At 36.0% G+C, this 26,855-nt stretch overlaps 1 protein-coding gene across 1 annotated transcript; it reads left to right on the top strand.

Annotated features, from left to right (window-relative positions):
* Window positions 1-208: 208 nt before the first annotated feature.
* Window positions 209-25,643, top strand: LOC137652521 (afadin-like). The gene is given in 10 exon segments (XM_068385977.1): window positions 209-248; window positions 251-292; window positions 295-327; window positions 5,566-5,769; window positions 10,258-10,392; window positions 10,914-11,100; window positions 12,871-13,852; window positions 14,016-14,909; window positions 20,320-20,414; window positions 24,363-25,643. Coding segments are annotated over 10 exon segments (2,778 nt in total). The 5' UTR covers window positions 209-223; the 3' UTR covers window positions 24,544-25,643.
* The last annotated feature ends 1,212 nt before the right edge of the window (window positions 25,644-26,855 follow it).

Raw genomic sequence — 26,855 nt, 5'->3', positions numbered from 1 at the left:
TTTAAAAAAAAAAAAAATAATGTGGCAACACTGGCCTGGCCATAGTGGCCAAGCACGGCTCTTGGAATTACGCAGCCTATAGTAGTGTCGTGGTTACTAGTAAAATGTACGAGACCAAACTTCATTCATCATTCCAGGATGGACGACTACAGGCCGGAGATCAGCTGTTAACCGTCGATGGAAAATCCTCATTGGCATCACTCAGGAACGAGCTGCTGAGTACATGATGGAGACAGGTCCAGTGGTGACCCTGAGGTAGCTAGACAAGGAGCCATATATCATGGTCTTGCCACATTCTGTCGCAGCCGTCGCCCCAAACTAACAGAGGTAAGGAGAGAGGGGTGCACCCTTGTGCAACTTCAAAAGGCTTATTTCAGTTTCTTCAGGTTTATGAACTAAGATTTGTTCCAACACGGAGTACTTACCTCGAACTACTTTCTTAGGAGTATCTGGATCTCCTCTCAAGAAAGTAGTTCGAGGTAAGTACTGTTAGGAAAAATACAAATTACTTGAAATTTGTGATATTCTTTTAAATTTTAAGTTTGCTTTTACTGGACTAGGAGGAACTACTTTCTCTGTCCAATAATCCTAAAGATTTCTATGAATAATCTTCACTGTCAACTAACTTTTCTCTTAGGGGCTGCGAACGCAAGGTCCCATGTTTTACGTAAGGTAAAAGAATCTAAAAAAGAACGAACGATTGACTATGAACATCTTTTATTCAAGTGTAAACAGATCCTGCAGGTCCTGTAGTGCGTAGGTTTTCCTGTGTGGTAGGACCAGGAAGTAGCCCTTCACTGTTAACTAACTTTTCTCTTAGGGGTGCGAACGCAAGATCCTATGTTTTACCAAAGGTAAAAGAATCTAAAACGAACAAACGATTGACTATGAACATCTTTATTCAAGTGTAAACAGATCCTCAGGTCCTGTAGTGCATAGGGCTTCCCTGGTGGTAGGACCAGGAAAGTAGCCCTTAAAATAAAGTGAAATCCATTTCTTTAGTACTGTACCTCAATTACTGGATGCTATATGTAGGACATTTCATAATCAACTCTGAGTCTTTAGATTAGATACAAAGCTTTTAGGTTCAGAAACATTGAGAATGGTGATAATATACTGAATTGATCTGGTGCAGAGAGCAAATTATTAGGATCTGTTTCCTGGCATCCAGGTTAGTCAATAATGTTTTTTGCAAGTGCTAATTGATATTGTTACGCAGTTTTAGACAACGTAGCTTCTAGAAAATCTGTTCAGAAAAATAAGAGAACTTTAACAGCAACAACTTTCTCTGCAAGTTTATGAAACATTATTGACTTTTATATATAGAAGAGGATATCACTGGTATACTGTATGTAACATCATTTTAGTAAAGTACTGTACTTTTTGTTCATTGGTGCTCTGCAATCAAATGGGATACCCACCTTTGGATAATTTACACTTGGAGATATAATTTGTTCTATGTTTGGTTCAAGAGGATACAAGATATTAACCCCATGTGGCCATAAATGTCTGACACTGTTCATACGATTTCTTGATGTCTCGCCCTCAGGAAGGGAACAAAATGTATTGCCACTTTTCAAAATAGATCTTTAGCTTAATGCGTGACATAATGTCTTCAGGGCCATGGTAAATACATTAACTATGGCAGTAACTGTTATTTTAACATCTGTTTAGAAGTATTAATGAAAATAGTACACTAAACACTGAGAAAGAAAGACAAACACATAAACAGAACTGTTATTTTAACTTCTGCTCTAAAGTATTAATTTAAAGTAATGCACTAAAACACTGCAATCAGTAAATTGTCTAATTTCATTATATGAGAAAGACCAACATTTAGATAGTGGGGAGCAAATGGTATAGGGTTAGAATACATGTTCGACAGCTCAAAAAGTTGAACGCTGATGAAATTGATATATTATCCAGTACAGTTTTCATATTTTCCAATTAACACACACAAGCACCCTGCTAATGTATCATTATATTTGCTCTGTACAACTTAGGGATGATGGCTATTAGCATTACTAAATAATTTCAAATTTAAGATATTGCAATGAATTGAATTATGGCAGAGCAATTTTCCATATGCCAATCTCAAGAGTTAGGTAGTCGAGGAAAACGATGGAATGGAAACTCTTCGAAACTGCTTCAAGTTTTTTCTATTACAGTACTCGAGACTACTTATGTTCTAAACCGCTATTCAGCAATTTTTTATATATATTCTTAACCAGGCATGATAATATAAATAACAAATATGGGTACAGTCTCTCTTTTCTCTTTTTCATTTTAAACTACCTCAAACTTCTAAATATATTGATTATGTCAGTACTAAAGTTTGGATGCAAAAGGAAACACAGGTACTGTTTTCTTATATGCTTTGCATGGTGGATTAGTTTTAATGTATTTGGTGTATATTTGTTGAATGCTAGGTAGTTAATTGTCTGATTTAGAATTCTCTGGCATCCTGACATCGGAGGTCATTGACGTCGAATGTTAGTTAGTTCACTATATTAATTAAGGTTGGTAATTCCGATAAAGCAACTGATATGTTTTGAGAATTACTGAATAATTTTAATATATTAAAATTAGTCTTGCATCCAGTAAACTCAAACTAGTTGATGAATACCGTAGGTTATTTTTCCCATACCCTAATTAGCTATGTTACATTATAAATTAATGTAGAGAATAGAGGTAAAGTGTCCTAAATAGGAGTTAAGGTACATAAGTAATACCTCAGGATATGAAACTAAATCGTTTTGGGGTGGCTTTTGTAACAATTTTTTTGTATGATGAAAAAAATCAAATTCATTTGAATCATTCAATATACTGCCCTTAACCCTTTTACCCCCAATGGACGTACTGGTACATTTCACAAAACTCATCCCTTTACCCTCATGGACGTACCGGTACGTCCTTGCAAAAAACTGCTGTTTACATTTTTTTTTGCATATTTTTGATAATTTTATGAGAAACTTCAGGCATTTTCCAAAAGAATGAGACCAACCTGACCTCTCTGTGACAAAAACTATTGCTGTTAGAGCAATTTTAAAAAAATATATTGCAAAATGTGCTTGAAAAAAAAAACGCCCGGGGGTTAAGGGTTGGAAAGTTCCAGATAGCTTGAAGGTAAAAGGGTTAACCTAACAGCGCGAAATTCGTTTCGTATCCTGAGTATTTTTTCGTAATAAGTGATAAAATCTATGTATGTCTTTTCGTAAAATGTGTTTTTCATATACAGTTGGCTTCGTGAGTTTTAGGAGACAGGTATTGACGGCATGATACAAAGGTTATCGTCTCTATGAGATGGTCGTGTTTCTTATTTCACTTACAGAAATGTTATATATTATCCATGGAATAGTATACAGAAGCTCCTCAACTTTCAAACACAAATCCAACTGAAAATATTATTATTATTATTATTATTATTATTACTAGCCAAGCTACAACCCTAGTTGGAAAAGCAAGAAGCTATAAGCCCAAGGGTTCCAGATATGTCATATATAAACTATAAAAAGACTCATGTCAGCCTGATCAACATAAAAACATTTGCTCCTACTTTGAACTTTAGAAGTTCTACCGATTCAAATACCCGATTAGGAAGATCATTCCACAACTTGGTAACAGCTGGAATAAAACTACTAGAATACTGTGTAGTATTGAGCCTCATGATGGAGAAGGCCTGGCTATTAGAATTAACTATTATAAATAACAAAGATAAGATAAAGAAATACTATAATAAATCAATATTATATCATTTAATACAGTAAGAAAAACAATATTTTTAATAACTTGATATTTATTTCATGCGAAATCTGACAATTTGTTGATTTTTCTAGCTTTAAATCATAGGAATTGGATTCAGGTTTGGCCTACCCTAGGCCAAAATTGAATAAAATTTGACTTTCAAACAATTTGACTTACAACCTTCTTGGAACCAATCAAATCTGTAAGCTGAGGGCCTTCTGTAGTTAATTGATTAATAATACCATTTGATAAACATGCCTTTTCTTCATTAATATTGCTATTGTTACTACTAACTAAGCTACAACCCTAGTTGAAAACGCAGAATATTATAAGCCCAGGGCCTCCAACAGGGAAAATAGCCCATTGAGGAAAACGTTTGTTTAGTAGTTGCTAGATGTCTCCTTAGCTTGAAGCCAACCGTACCTGTTTACAAGGGAAGAATAGTTAGTCTGTTTTGGATATTTCTTCTTTAGTATAGAAGAGCATCCATTTGTTTTGAAGAGTATAACTTTAAATGACTTTATGCCTTTAATTACTGTCCTGTGTGAAAAATTCAGGTAATAAAATCATTATGAAAATATGGTTGAAGAAATTTATAATGGGAGAGAGTTCTATGCATCTAAGGATAAAAATTCATCTCGTTTTAAGCGTGGTTTAAAATTTGAAGCCTCACGCTAGGATTCATCACACTGGTGTAATTCTTTTATTTTTTGTATGTCAGCTTCCTCCCGAAATTCGGGAAAGTGCCGTGGCAGATAGATATATAGATACTGCAGTTTTACATTTTATTAACTAGAAAATAAATAACCACCATTATTACAGAGAATTTCCATAATATACAATGTACAGTACTGCATTGTTATGGTTCAGTTCTTTGATTTGTTTATAAAAGTTATTTGAAAAAAAAGGGATTTCCTACAGATGTCTATGTTCAGAATGTGGATTCTAGGTGTTTATCTTTATATTTCCAGTAGATATAGTATTGAGTGAGCTACTGTTCTTTTCTGAACTTGCAACATGTCATAGATGTAGTACAAGGCATTTGCTTTAGCTTATTACCTCCCAAATTTTAGCTTTGTGTGTGTGTGTTCCTAGTGGCCTTGATGACCAAGTTAGAAATGCTATAAAGACATGGGGCCTTATTACAATGATATAACTGTGATAATAGTTTTAAAAATCTGATAATCATTACTTGGAAGAGAAATAGAAGACTACTTTGCCTTTTTTCAATTTAGATAATAATAAACTATTGAGGTTAGGAGCACAAACTATTCGTATTAGCGTATTAGAATAATTTTTTTCAAGCGTCTGCTTAAGCGAATAACAGTTAATTTATAGGAATAATGAATTCTCTTAACACCTGTCTTCACCATTTCGCTTGCTTCCGACAATTTCCTTAACTCGTAATCTTCATGAAAGTGGTATACGTACTGTAACTTTAATATTTCCAGTTTAATAACTCTTGAAACTTGAAACTTTAAATTTTAAACTTTATTTAGGTATGTAAGTTTAGAAATAACATGAATGAAAATTGATCAAGTTTTTTGGTACATGTATTGCATTTTTATGTATTCAGACTTCTCATAATACAATACACAAAATGCCGTGCTAGTTTTATACTATATACTGTATGGAATTCCTGTGCTAGTTTTATATACTATAAAAGTCTTACAAATTTATGAATTACTCTTCTGAAATTGCTGTAATCATTTGACTTAAATGTAAAGCATGTTACTTGTTGCTTTGCCAAAGAATGAATTGCACTGTAACTAACAAAATTAGTATAGTAATATTTGCTAAGCTAGCTACTAACTATTCTAGCATCCCTGCGGAAGATGCGTCCTCGAGCCGAGGAAGCCACCCGTGCAGCCATGACTAACAGCCAGTCGACGCCTAACATGGGTGGCTACAACGAACGCCTGGTGGATTGGAATCAGCCTCCTCGACAACATCCCCTCCCCCCAACCACCTCCCACAACTCTCTGCTGGCTAGATCCAGTCCCAATTTGGCTGCAGCTGCTGAAGGTACAGATGTCAACCATTTGGCCTCGGCCTCTACTAACAAGCCAGCATATTCTCAGTCGAAGCTATCACCATTGAGAGCCTCTTTACCCACCTTGACTAATACTAATAATATTACTAATAACAGAAACACTACCACAAATACTCCTCCTTTATATCCTCCGCCACTTATATCTGTAATTCCTTCTGAACGGGTGGAGGTGGGCATTGAGCATCGCTCTCTAGAATGTACTCGCAGTAACCCTGACCTTCCAAAGTATACATTTACACCTCCTTCAGAGACAAGTTCTACTTCTTGCAATACATCTACCTCTTCCTCCTCATCTTCTTCCACCTCTTCATCTTGGAGAAGAAGGCAACAGGGGATGGGTCATGGTGCAGGATGTGCAGCTGTCAGAAGGGGTTCTGGCCCTCCTGGTTTTGCAGTAGCTGAAAATGGGATTAATCTCAGTTGTCACACCCACGATGATGCTAAACCGTGGCGAAGCTTGGTTGATGTATCTTTCCAAATAGACTGTAAAACTGATGTAGATCCTAATCCAAGTGATATTCAATCACCTAGTAGCGCTTCATCTAGTGAACCAACTGCATCCCATATGTTGGTATCACGGACTTCTTACCCTCTATTGCCGTCTCGACCACCTGTAGGTCCTTCTGGAGATGTAAGGTTTAAGCGTCGCCCTTGTACCTTGCAGCAGCAGATGAGTATTGCTCCGACAATAGCCCAATCTTCTCCTTCTCTTCTGTTGGTCCACTCACCCCCTAATACCCCCCCCACCCTCGCAGGCATATCCATCGCAGCCTCATCCAGCAGCCAGTGCTGCCCCCATCGGTAACTGAGTGAGCCCCCGTGGCACAGTGAGAACCATTTGCTTCTCTCTGTCAGGCACCCCCTTCTTTGTGAATCTTGCATGTTCTGTGATATTTTTGGCCCTCACTATTTCTTTTTTTTTTAATGCACATATCAACATTAGTATTTTTTAATGCAGTGAACTTTTTCAACATTCTTTTAGTACACTCTTCTAAAAAAGATATTTAGTTGCGCGGCCTCTAGAAATTTACTGATCCTTTAGTTTTTAAATATTTTTTTGTTAAAAATAGTCATCAAAGAGGTTATTTAAGTTGAATCTATATTAAATCAACGTCATAGTTTGCTACAAGATATGTAGAATATATCTAAATATCAGTTTGGCTGTGTGTACGTAAAAGACTGGTGAAGGGGTTTACTCTGCACTGTGTATTTGCACGATTTTGTTTTCAATGTGTTGCACAGTTTCCAGTTTAAACATATACTTCATGGTCCATGGTTTAACATACATTTTCCTCTTTCAGCTTAGCAGGATTCAGATACTGTAAAACCCTTGGTATTTTAATAAGCTTTGCAGTGAGTAATCAATCAGATTATATTAATTGTAGTGTGTTATTCTTTGTATGAAACAGAATGGAATATATTTATTCCTTGAGAACTTTACAGCAATGAAAATTTGTTGGATTGTTTTATTGCCGTTGGTGGCCAAGGATGTATGTTAAATGTTGAAAATGCCATGAAAACTGTAGGCACAAGGAAATTACCTTTTTTTGTTTTTGTTTCTCGATTTTTCAGATTTAATCTTTAATTTATTTTACAGAATGGTTTGTTTGTTTGCTTGCAGTGTCTATGTTTATTATTACTTATCCTAGATGATATTTTTCCAGAAGATTTGTAGTTTGTAGTGACATCTGTTTATTTAACTCAACAAACTTTTACATTTTTTTATAAATAGGAATGGTTGTTTTTGTTTTACAGTATTGTGTGCATTACCGATTGTTCATAGTTTAGATAACGGATTTTGACATAAGAAAAATCTATTTTTGGGTGAGATAGCCATGTCGTCCTGTTGTATACACGATATCTCTCGGGGTATTTGCTCCAGGGGTAAAGAACCCTGTGATACTTCTTAGGTTAAATTCTCTTGTATATCACTCGTAGAAATATCTCAAGTAGAAGGCTGCCTTTGAGGAACTTCCATCAGGACGACATGGCTCGAGCCCAAAATATCAAACTATTTGAATGTGTATTAAGTGGTTTCAAATTTGACTTGATTGCAGATTTTTGGAACTTCATCTTTCTCTTATTAAGAATGAAATTTTTGCCCTATATAGTCATAAATTCTGTATGCAATGGTACCTCAGTTTAATATTTTAATTCGTTTAACGAGCTCACTCACAAACTAGAATGCTCTTTCTCCCATGATAAATAAATGAAATACACTCCATGTATTCCAAATGTCCATAAATATTCATTTATGTTAATTTTTGAATATTTATGTTATTTGGTGAACAAATTATAACCCCTGACATCCAAAATTAATACTAATTAATAATTCATAAAAAATAGAAAAATTGACGTTTTAACTCGGACTTTACCTCTGAGGAGAGTCGTGACCGACTTTTGAGGGAGATGAGAGTGGAGGAGGAGTGGGTTACTGCTTGGAGGGAGAATCTCCCTCCCTGAGAACTTCTGGTAAAATATCAGGAGTTCTATTGCTTGAACAATGATCACTGTCACTTAATTTACACATTCTAGACACTCGAGTAATTTTTTTCTTTTTTAACTTTCATTCAACTTTCACAAGAAACCTATAAGAGAAATCTTATGTCTCTTCAAAATCAAATGGAAATGCTATATCGCAATGTCATTACATAGATTTGGCTGCTCGCCCTTCTGAAACAGTGTCTGGATAACATTTTGATAATTTTTCAAGGTTTCCCTTATTTTCAGCATCTCCCATACTATACTCGAAGGGAGAGGTTTGTCACTGTTCCCTTTCCTCTTATCCTTCTCCTCTGCAACCTCTCTTGCTGCTCCATGAGCAACTCCTCCAGCTCCTCGGTCCACTGTTCCCTTTCCTCTATCCTTCTCCTCTGCAACCTCTCCTTGCTGCTCCTTATGCAACTCCCCCAGCTCCTTGGTCCACTGTTCCCTTTCCTCTATCCTTCTCTGCAACTTCTCTTGCTGCTCTTTATGCAACTCCTCCAGTTCCTCGGTCCACTGTTCCCTTTCCTCTATCCTTCTCCTCTGCAACCTCTCCTTGCTGCTCCTTATACAACTCCTCCAGTTCCTCGGTCCACTGTTCCCTTTCGTCTATCCTTCTCCTTCTCCTCTGCAACCTCTCTTGCTGCTCCTTATGCAACTCCTCCAGCTCCTCGGTCCACTGTTCCCTTTCGTCTATCCTTCTCCTTCTCCTCTGCAACCTCTCTTGCTGCTCCTTATGCAACTCCTCCAGCTCCTCGGTCCACTGTTCCCTTTCGTCTATCCTTCTCCTTCTCCTCTGCAACCTCTCTTGCTGCTCTGTATGCAACTCCTCCAGCTCCTCGGTTGTCAGCTGCTCACTATGTTCGACCAGAAGATTGCTAATATTGTTTTTGTCAACCTCCAACCTCATTGGCTTTATTTCTTATATTTCTTTATTGGGACGATCCCAATGTACAATACCCCTTGGTTATAATGTTAATTATAACCTTCTTTATTGAAATCTGGAAACTAATAATCATAGTTTGAGTAAAAGGCATAATAGATGAAGAGAAAGGAAGGAAAAATTTAATAATCCACAAAGACCCACTATGAGTGCTAAAGAGTTTACATGTAACAACCTCATGAGAGTAGTTCATCACATATAAGTGGAACTACAACTGAAAAATTAACTTAGAGGCTTATAAGCTTATATAATAAAATACAGATCGTACTGTTCCCATAAGCTTACAAAACTTACACCATTTATACCAACCCAAAAGTTTATCACTATTATCCATACACCTACTCAAAAATGAGGAACTCGTTTCAAAAACGGCTTTAAAACTGCTTTTTAGTTTAGGGTCTGAAAGCTAAGGAATCAGTGGTCATTGAGTGAATGTCTTGGACCAGCACCTGCCAGGCTTTTCACACACTGTATGACCCCTGGCCTCTTATCACTAATTTAAATACTTTCAAGGGTATTATATACACTTGTAAAAATTAATGTGTGATATCAAGTGGCACCCCAGCAGTACCAGCCAAACTCGGTTGAGTCCCTTGTCAGGCTGGGAGGAACGTAGAGAGGAGAGGTCCCCTTTTTTGTTTCATTTATTTGATGTCGGCTACCCCCCAAAAATTGTGGGAAATGCCTTGGTATACGCATGTATCAAGTTAAAATTTTTGAGGGGCTTTTTATATTTTCCATAATATCAGTCAAATTTGAACAAGCTTAATAATTCATGGTAATGGTAAGAACAATCTACATATAATGCCTAGATTCTGGTTATTCTTTACCCTTTGTGTCTTTTGATACGTGTATTTGATGACCTAATGATATGTATGATGGTAGAAAGTATACATGTGTTATTTGATTCACTAGGAATTACTATAGAGAGTCTGGTATATAGTCTAGAAATGTAAAATTGTAGCTTTTAAATTTTGAAATATTCTACTTTCTGAGTGATAATGGTATGCTATAGCCTTCGTAAATATTACAGGTTACCCTGGTGGACGGCACTTGAGTGAACGAGATTTGCCATCTAAAGTCCTACGCGAACATAATCAGGATCCACCTTCACATCCGCACCAGGCTCCTCGTATGCAGTCGTCAAAGTCTGTGCCATCATTAAATAGTGAGTGTTATCATTTTCAGCGTTCTGTTTATTAGATAAAGTAGGAGATGGGAATGAATAATCACCACCTCTAGTAACTATGTGCAAAAGGTTCCATTAGCCTATTCATGAATCATTATTGAATACAAGATACATCCTGGCTGTATAAATGTTAAAGAATACAGTTTTGATATGCACTTTTCTGATTGATTATTATTATTATCATCATTATTATTACTTGCTAAGCTACAACTTTAGTTGGAAAAGCAGGATGCTATATGCCCAGGGACTCAAACAAAATATTTTAAGAGTAACAATAAAATAAACATCTCCTATGTAAACTATAAAAATAAAGAAAAATAAGAGGAAGAGAAATAATATAGAATAGTGGTCGAGTGTACCCTCAAGCAAGAGAACTCTAACCCAAGACAGTGGAATACTATGGTACAGAGGCTATGGCACAATCCAAGACTAGAGAACAATGGTATGATTTTGGAGTGTCCTTCTAGAACATTATTATAATCAAAAATTATTTTTCACAGGTGATGGTGGGAGCAGTGTTGTAGGGGGGAAAGCTGCCTCTTTGGAGGTCTTCAACCCCTCTTACTCCCGCACTTCATCCAACACATCCCTTTCACAGCCACCCACCTCCCATGTTTCCCATCACCAACATCATATGCAACAACAGCAACATCACCAGCAACAACAGCAGCCTCCAGTTCGTTCCAGGTAAGATATTGTGGCACGTTTCATGTCGTGAGTTGTACAGTGTACGTCTAATTGTAGTTAGTACGGAACTTGCCGAGTCTGTTTGAAGGGTGCTCTAACTAATAAGATTTGGAGCAAATTTGCAAAACAATTTAACCAAATTACGTACTATACGTATCTAGGACAGTACTTGCCGAATCTCTTTTAGGGGTGCTCTAACGAATAAGATTTGTAGCAAATTTACCAAGCAATTTAATTAGATTTCATACTATACGTATCTAATTGCAGTTAGTACGGAATTTGCCGAGTCTCTTTGAAGGGTGCTCTAACAACTAAGATTTGTAGCAAATTTACAAAACAATTTACCTAAATTGTGTACTATACGTACAGAGACAGAAAAGATTTGCTAACAGCAACCTCCAGTTCGTTCCAGGTAAAATATTAATGCACGTTTCATGTCGTTTGTGGGAGGTTATACAATGTACGTCCAATTGCAGTTATTACGGTACTTGCCGAGTCTGTTTGAAGGGTGCTCTAACCAATAAGATTTTTAGCAAATTTACAAAACAATTTAACTAAATTGTGTACTATACATATAGAGACATAAAAGATTCGCTAACAGCAACCTCCTGTTCGTTCCAAGTACAGTAAAATACTGTGGCACATTTCATATCGTTAGTGAGAGATTGCACAATGTATGTCTAATTGCAGTTAGTAAGGGACTTGCCGAATCTGTTTGAAGGGTGCTCTAACCAATAAGATTTGTGGCAAATTTACAAAACAATTTACCTAAATTGTGTACTTTACGTACAGGCAGAAAAGATGCGTTAGTATGTGAAGGCTTGAGATGTTCATTTGATATGAAATAAGGACAAATATCTAAAATTACAGAAAAGTGAATACAGTAGGCTACTGTAAAGAAAATTTTTGAATATAGTAAGCTGTAGTACATTTACTAAAATCAATTAAACTTTCATGACATTCATAAATCACATAGTTTATGAATTACATACAGTCCTAATTTTGCACAGTAAGAGAATATACAATCATAACATTATTCACTATTGTTGTTTAAAACCTAATATTGCAATATTCACTGGCATCAAAGAGACGGGCCTATTGTATGAGTCTTATTTGTAATGCTTTTTTTATAAGCTTTGATTGAATTCTGATTAAGAAAAATTTGTAAGACCCTTTCAATTTTTTTACTCATGCAAATAGTGGTATTATACATGATTTTAATTAGAGCTCAAGGAAGAAGGATGGAAGTAAACATGACAAAAGATAAGGGTCACCCCTTTCGGTAGCCTTCCCTAGTGCAGTATAGTAAGGAAGTGAACTCAAATGAAATTAAGTATGAGGAAATCTAATATTGCACGAAAATTTTAAACGGTTGTATGATTTGCAAAATTGTTTATGCAGTATGGTAATTCATAGTCTCTTGAAGACAATTTGTCCTAAGTAAAGTGCTGTTTAGGATATTGCATGCGAGAGAAACCAAAGAAAATTCCAATGATTGTTAGTTGAAAACATGAGATAAAGGGTTATAACTATTTAGATCACATTGATCTAAGGTTTCCAGTTTGACATCCAACTAACCAAGGTCTTATTGTGCAATGGAATACTTTTTGTTTACATGATATGCTGTAGGTTTTAAGAATCGGTGATTTGGTTAATGTTGAGCTGTCATTTTAATGTACTGTATTAAAAAAAATAAATTTTCTCTTTGTTATTACTTTAAATTTATATTACAAAAACTTGTGTAATTGTGAGCAATGTTGTAATTTTCAGATCCATCCAGAATTTAAGTGATGGAAGTTATCAAGGTGCGGTTGGCCGTCATCCAAGCAATCCAAGTCTAGTGGTTGAAGAAGAAAGATACTACCAAAATGTCAACTTTCATCAGGGTCCTCAGGATCCTCGTATGGGTTCAACACGTACGAGACCTGCACAACCCCTTCCTTTGGGCTCTCCTTCTTCACAGGGTCCACCCGAACAAGTTCGTCCCGATCACATTCGACCTGACCCAAGAGGAGACCATAGACCTGCATCTGCATTTATGCAGAGAGAAGACATGATGGCTCATCGTAACGAATTACAACGTCCGGCATCCCAGCGTGACATTCGTGCCGACGCGAAGATGATGGAAATGACGGAAGAGGTGCGTCGACGAGAAGACCGGATTCGTCTCAACGGGCACGCTGCAAATCCTCCGCAACAGCGACCTGGACCCCATCAACCACACAGAGTACCAAATGCGTATCCTAATAATGCACCTTTCTCAACTGATGGATATGGAGGCTTACAAGGATTTCCAGGTCAGCAACATCCTGGCTACCATCCAGCTTCATCGCAACCCCTTAGCCCTCAAGGACCTATTCCAGGTCTCCAAATCCAACCTCAGCATCATCCCCACTCTCAGTATCCTGGACAACCGCATGGCTTCCAAGGAAAGCATCCTCCCCCAACAGCACCAAAGCCAAAATCTCAAGGATTGTCACAAACTCCCCTTTCTCCTGAAGCTCCGGAAAAGCCTTCGAGACAGTTTGGATATGATGGTATTGGGCCTGGTTATGAAGGTGGTCCACCTAGGCCACCACCCCCAGAAGATGGCTATCGGGACTCCCCACCTCCACCGCCACCACCAACTTCAACACATCCACTTCTTCAAGGAAGCAGGCCGACGTCAAGCGTGGGTTATAATTCTAATCAGTTACCAAACAAAAGTCCTTTTAATGCATCCAGTCCTTGGGACAGAGAAGAGAAAGACAGGGTAAAATATGTTTTTACAGTTTTGTTTATTTTTCTAAATGCGCAATTATACTTTTAGCTGATTGTGATGTCCTTTTTAGGGAATGTCTGTTTTGATTATGCAATAAACATTACTTTGTGTTGCCTGATTTGTCATTATTACAATTATGTTAATTTTGTTACAGAATGACCTCCGTCGCCGTGAAGCGGTACGTCATTGGAGAGATGAACAGATTACGTCTTTAGAGTCGCTTGAAGTCCGTACATCTCAACAGGATGAGCGACTTCGAACTTTGAGGCTAGAGAAAGAATTCCAAAGGCGTGCTGAAGAAGCCTTAACTAACGAGGATGATGACGATGATGAGGATGACGACGACGATGATGAGGATGATATTAATGAAAATGAAATCAAAGAACCTCTAAAGGAGGATAGTAAACTTATGACTTCAGTAACCCAAGAATCCCGTATGAATGGAGGAGGACCAATTGATGATGAGAGAGCCCGTCGAGTTGATGAAATTAGAAGAAAACAGCAGGAGCTAGAGGCTGCAAGTGAAGTGGAAGAACGCCTTCTACGAGAGGCTCAGCGCCGGCAACAAGAAGAACAGATGAGACAAAAGCAGCAGCAGCAACAGCAGCAACAGCAGCAGCAGTCCATTCCTCCTCAACATTTGCATTATCAGCACCAACACCATGCAAGCCAGCGTCTTGATTCTCTTGTTGCCACCCCATTCCAGCCACAATATAGCAATGGCCCTGTAAATGGAATGAGAGGAGGAGGAGGAGGATCTCACACAGGTTATCAGGAGCATGGAGTGGGTCCTGATGTCAGAAATCGGGGAGATAACATGGTTAGTGTAGCACAGAACAGTCCTGTACCACCAGAAAGAGGTTCTTCTTATTCTGTTATGCAACATCAAACTCCTACATCTACATCCTCAAATAGTAGATATAAAGGAACTGAAACTTCGTCAGCCACCATCAAACGCGTGCAGTTTTCAGAAACTCCTGCTACTGTGGAAACACACATAACCTATGACAGCAATGCAAACCAAGAGAAAACTCCCCAGGATCCAAATGTAAGTATCCTTCAGTGATAGTAAGAACAATGATCTTTGATAATGAAGTATTTTATAATGGCTGTAAACATGTTTAGCTAAGGCTTTGAATAATTAGAACTTGAGCCATCTCTCTGCTTCATAATTAAAGTATTTATTTTATTTGCATGATTATGGAAGTTTAATACATAGACTTTGCTTTATTGCTGGGCATATTGTGTAGATAAATAATTGTCACTTGCACTTATTTTTCTATTAACCTCGACTTTATAGCTGTCATCTGTTTTCAAGCTACCCAGACCATTTTATCTTAAGGCAAGTACAGTAAAAGATTTTGACAATTTTTCCATTAAAGTTATGTATAGCGAGTTTAGTAACTGACGTTCAGGGTTTACTGCTCATGCAGGCAAGTGATTTTATTACATTTTTATCACACTCGTAAGTTTGAATCCCAGTATTACTGTAGTTTTGTCTTTTTATTTGCATTTTTAAAAAATGTGTTCATATTTGAATACATAATTATAAATTGGAGGAGAATACAGCATGGGGTTATGAATGCTATTATATTTTGTGTATTGTCAAACCAATGTTCTCTAGTCTTTGATAGTGACACACCTTTGTACTGTAGTCCTTTCAATTTATGGTTATTCTTGCATCGGGGTACACTCAATCACACTTTTCTCAGTTTTTTCTTGTATTTTTTCTTAATAGAAGAACAAAATAGCAATGATGGCTTATCAAGAGGTTGTCTTTTCCCAGTCTTATAAGTTCATCATTGAGTTATCAGGAAGAGGTACTGCATGCACATGTTGATTACAGTATTCCATTTGGTAAATGTGGATGTATTATAAAGATCTTGAATACCTGGTGGCAAAACGTCTGAATGGATATGCTAAAAGTTCTCCGTTTCGTAGTCTACAGTTTGTCTTTCGCAAGGGCCTTGGAAATTTGTGTTGCCCTTCTCCCAATCTTCAGCAAGGGCCTTAGAAACTTGATGTTCTTCTTATCTTCATTTTTATGGAGAAATCCATAAATAAGTGGTCATGTTCTTTGTATGATTGGTCTTGACTTTCTTGCTTCCCTTCACTATGTTGATATGAGGACCTTGTTTTAACCTTAAACAGATGGAGTAGGTTGGTAATATTTATTGTTATGGAATTTCTAACACTAGATTGGAATGAGAAATTGTTGATCATAGTGACTACAAGAATCCCTTTCTTGCTTCCCTTCACCATGTTGGTATGAACACCTTGTTTTAACCTTAAACAGATGGAGTAGGTTGGTAATATTTATTGTTAAGGAATTTCTAACACTAGATTGCAATGAGAAATTATTGATCATAGTGACTACAAGAATTGGATAGTGTATTTGAGATTCCTCAGGGTAGATTTTACCTGTTTATTTTTCAAATATACTGTAAACATGATATTTGGTTAGTTCTTAAAAACAAGTTGGTTGTTTATTCTGCTCTATAATTTTCAACCCCATCTGAAAGTAGACTTGAGGTTACTGAATTCCTTAAGGAGATCTAGTAAAAATACACAACGTATGATTGCGATTAGGTTAAGGTTTTGGAGGTTCCTCACAAAGATCTTTTTACACTGTATTGTTAGTTTATGTAACTGCATGCATCTCATTCTAAATTCTAGTTGGGATTCTTTATTTAAAGTTTATTTTTTATGAATATATCCCGTTTCTTTTTCAATTGCACAAAAGATTGGTAAAATAGTACCTTGATTTAAGTGTTTAATTCCCTCTGGGAGTAAGCTCGTAACTGTAAATGCTCGGACAATATTCTAAAATCATTTTCCTTTAAATAATAAAGGAAATTCTCTTGATTTGTTCCACAACATAAGTACACATATACAGTACACTAATTTTTAAAGGTTTTATGAGAGTAATTATTGAACAATTTATGACCACTAATGACAGAAATGAATAAAATTAATCATTCACAATAGAAATAGAAATAATTGACAAATTAAACACACACTTCCTTTGAGGAGAGTCATAGCTGACATGAGGGAGAGAATGGGGTTAATACTTGGAAGAGGAATCTCCCTCCATGAGCAGTTCTGGGAAAATATTGGCAGTTCTCTCACTTGAATGACATTCACTATCACCGACTTGATTTACGCTTTATGGACACTTGGTTGCCTCCATTTTTTTTTTTTTAAGGTTCAATTTTGACAAGAAACCTTTCTAGAGATGACTGCTTTCACCTTTTCTTTAAAATGACATGAACACTACTGTAAACAGTACTGTATGGGTGACGTATGGGCTGTGACTAATTTTGTGCTAATAGCATAAGTGCTTCTCCACAAAAATTGCCAATGCAGCGTAAATTTTTGCTCGTAGACAGATGCAATGCTCGTAACCTGTTTCAAATGTGTGTGTTCGTATCCTGATTTGTTCATATTCAAAGTTGCTCGTAACCCAAGGTACTGTACAACTATGTATAGTATTGGGAAAGTCGAAAACAATTTGGAAGTCTCGTCTGAGGAAAATTTGTATTTCCATTCTGCCATGTCTTGAATATGGTCCTCTTGTCTAGTCTTCAGCAGCTGACTCTCATCTACGTTTATGGACAAATATTTGATGTTTATTAAATTCCTTATTCCTGATCTGGGTATCAATATCTGGTAGAGTTGTTTAATTAGTACATGTAGTACAAGATTTTTCATATTTCTGAATATCCTATGCATTCAGATCTTCCCAGATTATACTATCCACCACAAAATACAATGTTTGCAGTTAACAATCTTGCCTTTATTCACATAGGGCTTGGTATGGTAAAAAAAAGAGGCTTATCATAGCTAGTGTATTCTACCCTTACCATATACAAAAGTGGCTACTGAACACACAGTAGCTCAAATGTAGTTTGTTTAGATTTTATTAGATGTATGAGAAAAGAGGACAATATGCCAGACTAATTACAGTAGATCGTTACCTTGAAGGTCCAACAGATAGGGTAACTGTACAAATCTTTACTGATTATCTAACAGTTCAGTATCTCAATGGGTATTTATTTCAAAGAGATGAGAAATATTGCCTTTAAATTTTTCAACTGTGTTTGTTTGCCCGCTGTCTGTTATTGGTTTGCATATCTACTATTTATTTATAGTATCTGGTATTTTTCCCTTTAACCATTCTTTGGCATTTTGAACTTTGAAATTTCCTTTAAAAGTGAATGTAATTTTTTAGTTTGTTGCATATGAATGTGCTTATTGTTGAATTATGATAAACTATCGTACTGTACACGCTTTAAAATGCCTATAGTTGATTTTGTTTGACTATATTTTCCTTAGATTTTTACCAATTAAGGATTGGGGAAAATTTATTTTGCTAAAACTAACAGTGGAACAGGTTAAAAGTGTATCACCATTCCCAGTATTTAGATCTCACTCTAGTCTGTTAATGACTGTCAAAAGCCCTATTCACAGTCTTTCTAAACGTGGATGTCAACCCAAAAATTTTGGAATATCTTTTTAACAAAAAGTAGGATGTATTTAGAATTCTCCCCCATTGTATAGAATTTTATTTTGCATATACATCCACCTAAGACTACATATTTTGAAAGGAAATCGTAGATTTTGTTGGTTAAGTAGATATTTTAATTCTCTTTAGTATACACAATCAGTATATGTAATTGGCAATATTAGCTGAGCATTTAGCATGATTATAATGTGTAAATATTTTTTTTCCTTGTTAAATGTGCATATTGGCCTTTTAACAATTTCTTCATAATGGTTATACTCGCTGCATCTTCATACTCTTCCAATCGTTCAAATACCCATGGAATTTTCAACAACCAGCGAGCTTGTTTTTAACCCTTTTACCCCCAAGCTATTTGGAACTTTCCAACCCTTAACCCCCAGGCATTTTCTTTTTCAAGCACATTTTGCAATATATTTTTTTTTTAAATTGCGCTAACAGCCTTAATTTTTGTCATAGAGAGGTCAGTTTGGTCTCATTATTTTTGAAAATGTTTGAAGTTTCTCATAAAGTTATCAAAAATATGCAAAAAAAAAAATGTAAATAGCAGTTTTTTGCAAGGACGTACCGGTGTGTCCATGGGGGTAAAGGGATGAGTTTTGTGAAATGTACCAGTACTGTACAGTACGTCCATTGGGGGCAAAAGGGTTAAAATTACAGTTGCTATAAGGCCCCAAAACTGTTGGCTTTTGCTTAAATTAGTTGTTGTGGAAAGCAGTGGGTGCTCTTCCTGCATAACAATATTTTAATTGATCGGCAGCTGGTCCTGAAAATATTTTTGTAGATAAACAAATTAATTTCATATAAAATATAGTTGTAATTTCTCTTGATTTCATAATAATCTAAATGGTCTTTGCTTTTCTGCAATTATGGCAAGGTTTTTACAGTAATTTTGGGAATTAAAGGAAATGTTTAGAAAACTTACTTGTACATTTCATTATAAAAAATGCAACTACTAAATTCTACTTTATTGGATGGAAATAGAAAGTTTTTTTCGGGTTTGTTCTTTTCCTTACGAGATTTACTGTATAATCTTGTTTCTTAGGAAATATGTAGCTCTTGGAACCAAAAAAAGCATTAAAATAATTATAAGTTATCTACGTGCTTAAAGTCAGATAGATCTGACCCACTTGGTACTTTTAAATGAATTTAAATCGGCTTAAAGCTGCATATATTCTACTAAGTTCAATACATACAGTACCCACAACAAACATTGTACTGTACACCAAAGATTTTATTGCATATTTACATGGACAAGCAATTCTTTCAGTGCAAGGAATAAAAATACAATTTTTGGGGCTATACTCAAAAAATGTTCTACATCTATACAAGCTTTTTCCTAACAGTATAACTTACTTTTAAGTGCAAAAGTAATTTCCCAGAGTTATGACAACATTGGCATCGTGCATCTGTTATTCCGAGGAAAATTTATCCCTGCTGGATCATATTACACTAGGTTTATATTTCTTGATAGGTTATCAAACCTCAACAGTCTTCTAGAACAAACTCCCCACTGCTTTCACTCAATTACTCCTCCTTTGGTCCTCACAAATTGCCGCAGAGGCTGTTACTCATGCATCAGCTACAAGAGACAGAATTGCTATAAACTAGGTTATGGGACACCAAAATAAATATATACAGTACATCATAAGTTCACTTTTAACATAGAAAAATCAATGGTTCAATCCGTTACTTAGCTGCTTAATTAAGAGAGTTCTCAAATCTTTGACTTGGGGCTTGAATGAGTTTTCAAAATCTTACGTAAATATTCAATGAAACCAATATGAGTATCAATCCTTGTTATATATTATATGTAATTTGAATTTCTATTATATGATGTTCTGGCTTTGCAATGTCCTAATACACTAATGTTCTATTTTTTCAACTGAATTTTCCCAGTTTTATCAGCAAATATAATTTCTTGTGCTTTTTACAGAATTTCATCAATGAAGCCGAGACATTGCTGAATTCTTCACCAACACGTAGTATTGTTGGTACTCCAGGTGTTATTGGAGCCCAAGAAGTTTACAGGTAAGATTTTGAATTATATATTTCTTTTATTTTGCATTTTAAGTAAAATTTCTAGCTAAAGATTTCCTTTATTCATGAGATTTTTTTCTGCAGTCTTATGTCAATCTTCCCTCCAGTGAATATCATATTTTAATGTCTGTTTTGACGTTGTTACTTATGTTAGAATGATTTATTGTTAATTTGTTCTCTTCATTTATTTATTTCCTTATTTCCTTTCCTCACTGGGCTATTTTTCCTTGTTGGAGCCCCTGGGCTTATAGCATCTTGCTTTTCCAACTAGGGTTGTAGCTTGGATAGTAATAATAATAATAATAATAATAATAATACTGGTACTTCCTCAGTTGTACAGACTATCTAGTAAAGTCTAGATGTAAATCTCAAAATTAGATAACAAACCTCTTGAAGAATCTCTATTTCCTTTTCTTATTGAAGCCCATATGTGGTTTATGCAGGGAACTTTTAAGTCTTGACATAATTCCAGTTAGTAGTATAGTTTATAGCTTCGCATACCTGTACAGTATCATTTCAGGCTTCACATTCCAGTGCAGTGTAATGCTAAAGTAACAAATACTGTACTTCATTTCATCCAGGGTCTTATCACCCTAACATTACTCTCATTATTATTATTATTATTATTATTAGCCAAGCTACACCCCTAGTTGGAAAAGCAAGATGCTATAAGCCCAAGTGCTCCAATAGGGAAGAATAGCCAAGTGAGGAAAGAAAATAAGGAAATAAATGATGAGAATAAATGAACAATAAATCATTCTAAAAATAGTAACAACATCAAAACAGATATGTCCTATATAAACTATTAACGTCAAAAACAAATATGTCATATACAGTATAGCACTTAGGTCATACTAAGCATCAAATTCTCTCTCTCGAATTAAGTCTGTACTTTTTTGAGCATTGCCAGTGACTCCATTGTTACATGTGATGCATTCCTTGTCAATACATAATACTTTCCGGACTGTTTCATAAGTTTCCTTTTAGAATTCCTAATATTCGTTTTGTATAAATTATTCTTCAATCTCTTCTCTCGTTAACTTTAACATTATACTTTTTTTTTTCTTTTACTTTTGTACCGTTTACACTTGGTCGTTATAGTCTGTCGAATTTACAAAGATCGAGGTGTGCCCAAGGACAAAAAAATACATTGCCATATTTCTGACTTTCCAGTATATTTTCTCATTCCACTAGATTCTTGTAATCTCGTTTGGGAAGTGGAGACCTATTGAAAGATTATCGCCTATGAAGGACACAGCCAAAATGGTTGCCTTTTTTTTTAGGGTATATTATTTTTGTTGGTGGATCACATGATTTCTTGTTTTTTGTTGTTATTTTGTTTTTAACATTTCTTTAATCATACAATAACTTTTCCTTGTTATTTTTCTATTTTATCTCTATATCCTTCCTTTATTTCTTTCAACTTATTTGTTTGCCTCCCAGTTGAGTTGCAGCCCGGCTAATAATAATAATAGTATTAAAAATACTGTACAGGAGAAGGCAAACAATTTCATACATCTAAGAACTTTTATTTTGAAACTAAGCTTTCATCATACATGAGTAACTTCTTTATTAATATAGATAACATAACAGATATAGCATACTCACTTCCTAAGTAACTGTTGTGTGTGTCTTGGTTCTCTACAGATTCTCTCATCTGTAGTTTTGTTTCCATTGGTTGCTTCTGCTGTGAAAAAAAGAATTGCTTTAGAAACATCAGTAACACGACTTCTTTGCTGTTTTTCTAATGAAAAATATTTTGAAACGTTATAAACAATATCTTTTGCTTGATCAAGGGGTTAACTATTGCACTGTAATTATTCAGTGGCTAATTTTGTCTTGGTAAGTGTAGAAGAGACACTTTAGCTATGGTAAGCTGCTCTTCTAGGAGGAGGACACTCCAAAATCAACCATTGTTTTCTTGTCTTGGTTAGTGCTATCGCCTCTGTACCATGGTCTTCGACTGTCTTGGATTAGTTCTCGTGCTTGAGGGTACATTCAGGCACACTATTCTCTTCCTCTTGTTTTGTTAAAGTTTTTATAATTTATATTGGAAATATTTATTTTAACGTTGTTACGGTTCTTAAAATATTTTATTTTTTCTTGTTTCCTTTCCGCACTGGGGTATTTTCCCTGTTGGAGCCCCTGGGCTTATAGCATCTTGCTTTTCCAACTAGGGTTGTAGCTTAGCACGTAATAATAATACTGTTGTTGTGGATGGAGTTGGAAGACCTTCCATTCTGGCTGAAAATTAGTTTGATTTCTGTGTCTCCTTTGACACTTTAATCTTTGAAGCATCTCTGTTGTAGCATTTGTACAGAACTGTAATTCTGTCTTTCTTACATCTGGCTGTGGAGCTAGAACTACTTATTGTCCCAGGTGGTTCCTATCTATACCTGCCCACAGGGATTAAACTTTCTGATGAAAGTCGAGTAATGAATGTCCATTAGAAAAGTGGCAAAGTTTGTGCCATGTTTCTTTGTAGTAAGATTGAATAATGATACAAAACTCATCATCATCTATTAGCTTGCCTTTTTCCCATTTGTATGGGGTAACACGGTTGCCTTCTTTTGAAGGACTTTGCTTTGGCTTTAGGGTGGACCGTAGTCCCGACCGGCTGCCCTGCGATACAAAACTATAACAATTTAAAACAGAGTTTTTAGATCATTAACTTTTTACATTTAAAGTAGTCTTCCATTTTAGCCATCAAATGGCATCTTTTTCTTTTTATTTTTGTTCACAGATACATCATGACCTTAGTAAATTTGTCAGACTATAGTATCTGTCATGGTCTAAACATTTGCACTTGTTTGTTGCTTTACTCCATTATCATAAGCAAAAACCAGCTCGATGCTGATCATTGGCAATTTAGTGAACACCTATATCAAATTCTTCTAACCCCTGCCATTGTTTGCACAATAGAAATTGTTACAGCATATTCACTTCCTCGGTGAATTTATTCATTACAGTAAACACCAGTTGTCATACTGCACACTCAATTTGATATCTTCTTGGTAGGGAGTCGAGTTGTTTGTGTAGCTTATGCAATGTACTACAGGCATTTTTTTAATGTCTCTGGCGTTCCTCCAGCCCTTAGTTGGTGCACTTGATTTATATCCTTATACTTGACCTTCACTCCTACTACCTGAAAGAAAAGAACATTCATCCCTACTGCCTGCATTTCTTGCTGCCCAAAGTGTTTCAGATTTTATCAAAAGCTTTGATTAATTTTATTCATTTAATTTTCCTTCTTGTTACACATGTAGATGTTATTGTACTTAAGTAGTGTGATTGGTTTTATAGGTTGAAATGATCCCAGATGTTGAGTATGTACGGGTATAGTTCATTCATTTTTATTATATAGGGCTGAATGGCTTTTGATGCCCCAGTGCTTGGCTTGAGGCCTAAATTTTATAATTTATTTAAAATCATTTAAATTTTACCTCGTTGAAACTTTAGGTCTCCACCCCCAGTTGCAATTTGGCGCTGAATGACCCCATAGGCCTCTGTGTCAGGATGGATACTGCTCAAATTCATAAGTCACATCCAATCAGTTGTTTTAATAAATTTTCTTTAAAGATTTACAATATGTAGCTAACTTATTACAGTACATTTTAGCATTAACTGGTCTGTAAGTTTGAATTATGAGATTTTAATCTTTAACATTAATTGTATAGCATGTTTTCCTTATATATTATACATTCTTGTGCAACTAGTTTACCAGTGTTGCTATACTTTCCATTCTCTGGCTTCCCCCTTTCAGTAGTTTTTAACACTATACTGAAGTAGCCTCATGAACATTCCAGTGATCTTAGTGTACCTAAAATTGCCAGTCATAATAATAATTTTGGCTTTTGGCATACTTGGCTATATATTGTAGTATGGTATAGCTAAATTTTTCTTGCTATTCTAGTATTCTAAATTAAATTTGGTTTTCAGAGATCCGAGAATGAGACGCCTTCAACAAAAGCAAGCTGAGCAAGCAGCTGCAAAGAATCCAGGCCCTGAAAAGCTGACTTTTAAAGAAAAGATGAAAATGTTTGCTATGGAAACAGGAGAAGGGGAAACGCCCAAGGACAAGGTTAAAATTAGCCGAGCACAGAGAGATATTGAACATTAAAGTGACTGTGACAGGTTTTTTTTATTCAGTTCTGCAGTCATTCATATAATTTTTTTTTTCTAAAATGTTAGTGTAAACAAGAATTTAAATATGTACTATATAAATATAGTATACCATTTTAGAAAATACGAATTATAAATGATGCGAAAACCTATGAAAAGATATGCAAATAAATTCATATAATTCGGTTACCTTGTACAGTGCATTTTTACTTTTGCATAGCTGAAAGTTTTAATCTTAATTTACAATGCAGAACACTAAACTTAGTTTTATTATTTCTCAAAATTTGCTATTTTGTCACTCGAGTCACTATATTTGGCAGCTTTAACGTAAAATACATGTAAAATAGTAGCTTGCTTACTGTATACATCAGAGGGTACAAGTACAAAGTGTAAAAAAAAAAAAAAAGTTACTTGATTTTCTGGGCCATTATTATTAAGAGAATTTATTGGTCATCAATATCATACACTAACCTACTTGAAACTTCATTATGTCTTACACAACGTATAGATAAGAAATTTACATATGCCTTTCAAGTTTTTAAAGCAAAATATTGGTGTTTGTTGGGATACATACTAGACTTTTCTACCTTCCGACCAAATCTCTTACGAATATATAAATTTTTACTCAAATGTTAAATTTCATATAGTATTTTGGCTATGACCCCAATCCCTTCTACCTTTCCCTTCCCTTATATGTACATATGTAAAGCGTGTGGGGCGATTGTGGTGGTCGGTCACCCCTTCATACTTGACAGAGGCTTGCACCTTTGCTTTTTTATAAATATATATTCTGTATAATTTTGATGAGAAACCATGGACTTATTTTCCTATTGTTCTATTTTGGAAAATAAGTTCTAATGGAATTTTAAACAAAGGGTTCAGTAATTGTAATCCTGTGTCACAATAATTAGATAGAAATTATTTCATTTTAATTACTGTCTTAATTGAAATTATATTACTGTACATTGTTATTTTATGATGTTATTTTAAACATTGTATGGTTGACTGGGGTACTTGGAATAGAAGATTAGCAGTGTCTGTGATAAAGGTATGCTCCAGTCAGCCCTCACTCATTTTACACAATACATCAACACAAAGTATAGTGGTTTTTCTCTTGTTTCCTCTCCTTCCCAGTTTCTACCATCTTTCTAGTGTAATTGGAAAAAACGGTGTTTTCATCATTTGATATCCACTGTTGCTGTGGGAGGAAATGTAGTTAACTTTATTAGGTATAAGTATTAACTTTTTTAAAGTAGTTTTTGGGTTTTCTAATCTTTTAAATAATATTTTTATTTCTGTTTAGTAGCTATACATAACCTATCACATGTAATTTGTATTTTTCCAACACGAATACAATCCTTTGTTCTTTTTCATCCATAAAAAACTTGAGCAAGGTGGCAGCCAATCTCCCCAGTTATTAGGGGGGGTAGCAAGAGAGGCTCCTGCTCACTCTTGAACTCCACCACTTTTGACTTGGATTTTGGAGAGAGCAGACGTGTATCACTCCTGGGTTTAACTGCATTACTAACTTTCTATTCTTTCTCTTTCCAGGTGTGTTTGTGCCATTATTGAGAGGAAGCAGTATGCAGACTTTCCCTGGTACAGATTGCCACCCTTGTAGCACCTACCGTTCCCAGCTGGAGACTGATCCTCTCCAGTTTTGCCCTTCGTGCAGAGGACACTCCTGCACAAAGCCATCTCCATGCGACAATTGTCGGGAGTGGCCATCCTCTTAGTGAGAGTGGTTCGACTGCAGGAGGAAGAAGAAGTGCAAGGGAAATACTTCAACCCAGAGCTCGGTCTCGAAGGCCAAGAAACTTGGACATTCTTCTTTTGCAGGAATCCCCCCTCCTACATGTCTGTTCATCCTCTTCTGGAGTTTGGTCAGAGAAGAGGGATGTGCCTTCGACTCCTGGGCCACCCTTGGGCCTGAAGGACCCTATTGCTTCCCTTAGAGAAGCTATGGCACCCTCCCAAGGGAAGTCCTCTTTATGCTCTTTGAGGTTGGCCTTTGTTCGGACTCTCGGGTTCTCCTTCAAAGGACAGATTGTTAGATGAAGCATAGCAAACAGCAGGAAGCTTCTGCAGAGCTAAGCCTAGTTCCTTCCTCTTCCTATGCCGAGCGAAGGGATCCCTAGGGGGTAACAGTCTTGAACACCCACCCCTTGCTGTGTGGTCACGTGCTTAGCCTGCTCAGCTGCAGGTTTCCACCTCCCCAGCACCTATTGGCCCTGGAGAAGACCGTAGCAGATATCTCAAGAGAACTCTTCCTTGACCTACTCGTTACGCATACGCACGATTACTTGCCAG

This window comes from Palaemon carinicauda, chromosome 13, assembly GCF_036898095.1.
Source record: "Palaemon carinicauda isolate YSFRI2023 chromosome 13, ASM3689809v2, whole genome shotgun sequence".
Classification (NCBI taxonomy): domain Eukaryota; kingdom Metazoa; phylum Arthropoda; class Malacostraca; order Decapoda; family Palaemonidae; genus Palaemon; species Palaemon carinicauda.
This window is presented reverse-complemented; position numbering and strand designations above follow the sequence as displayed.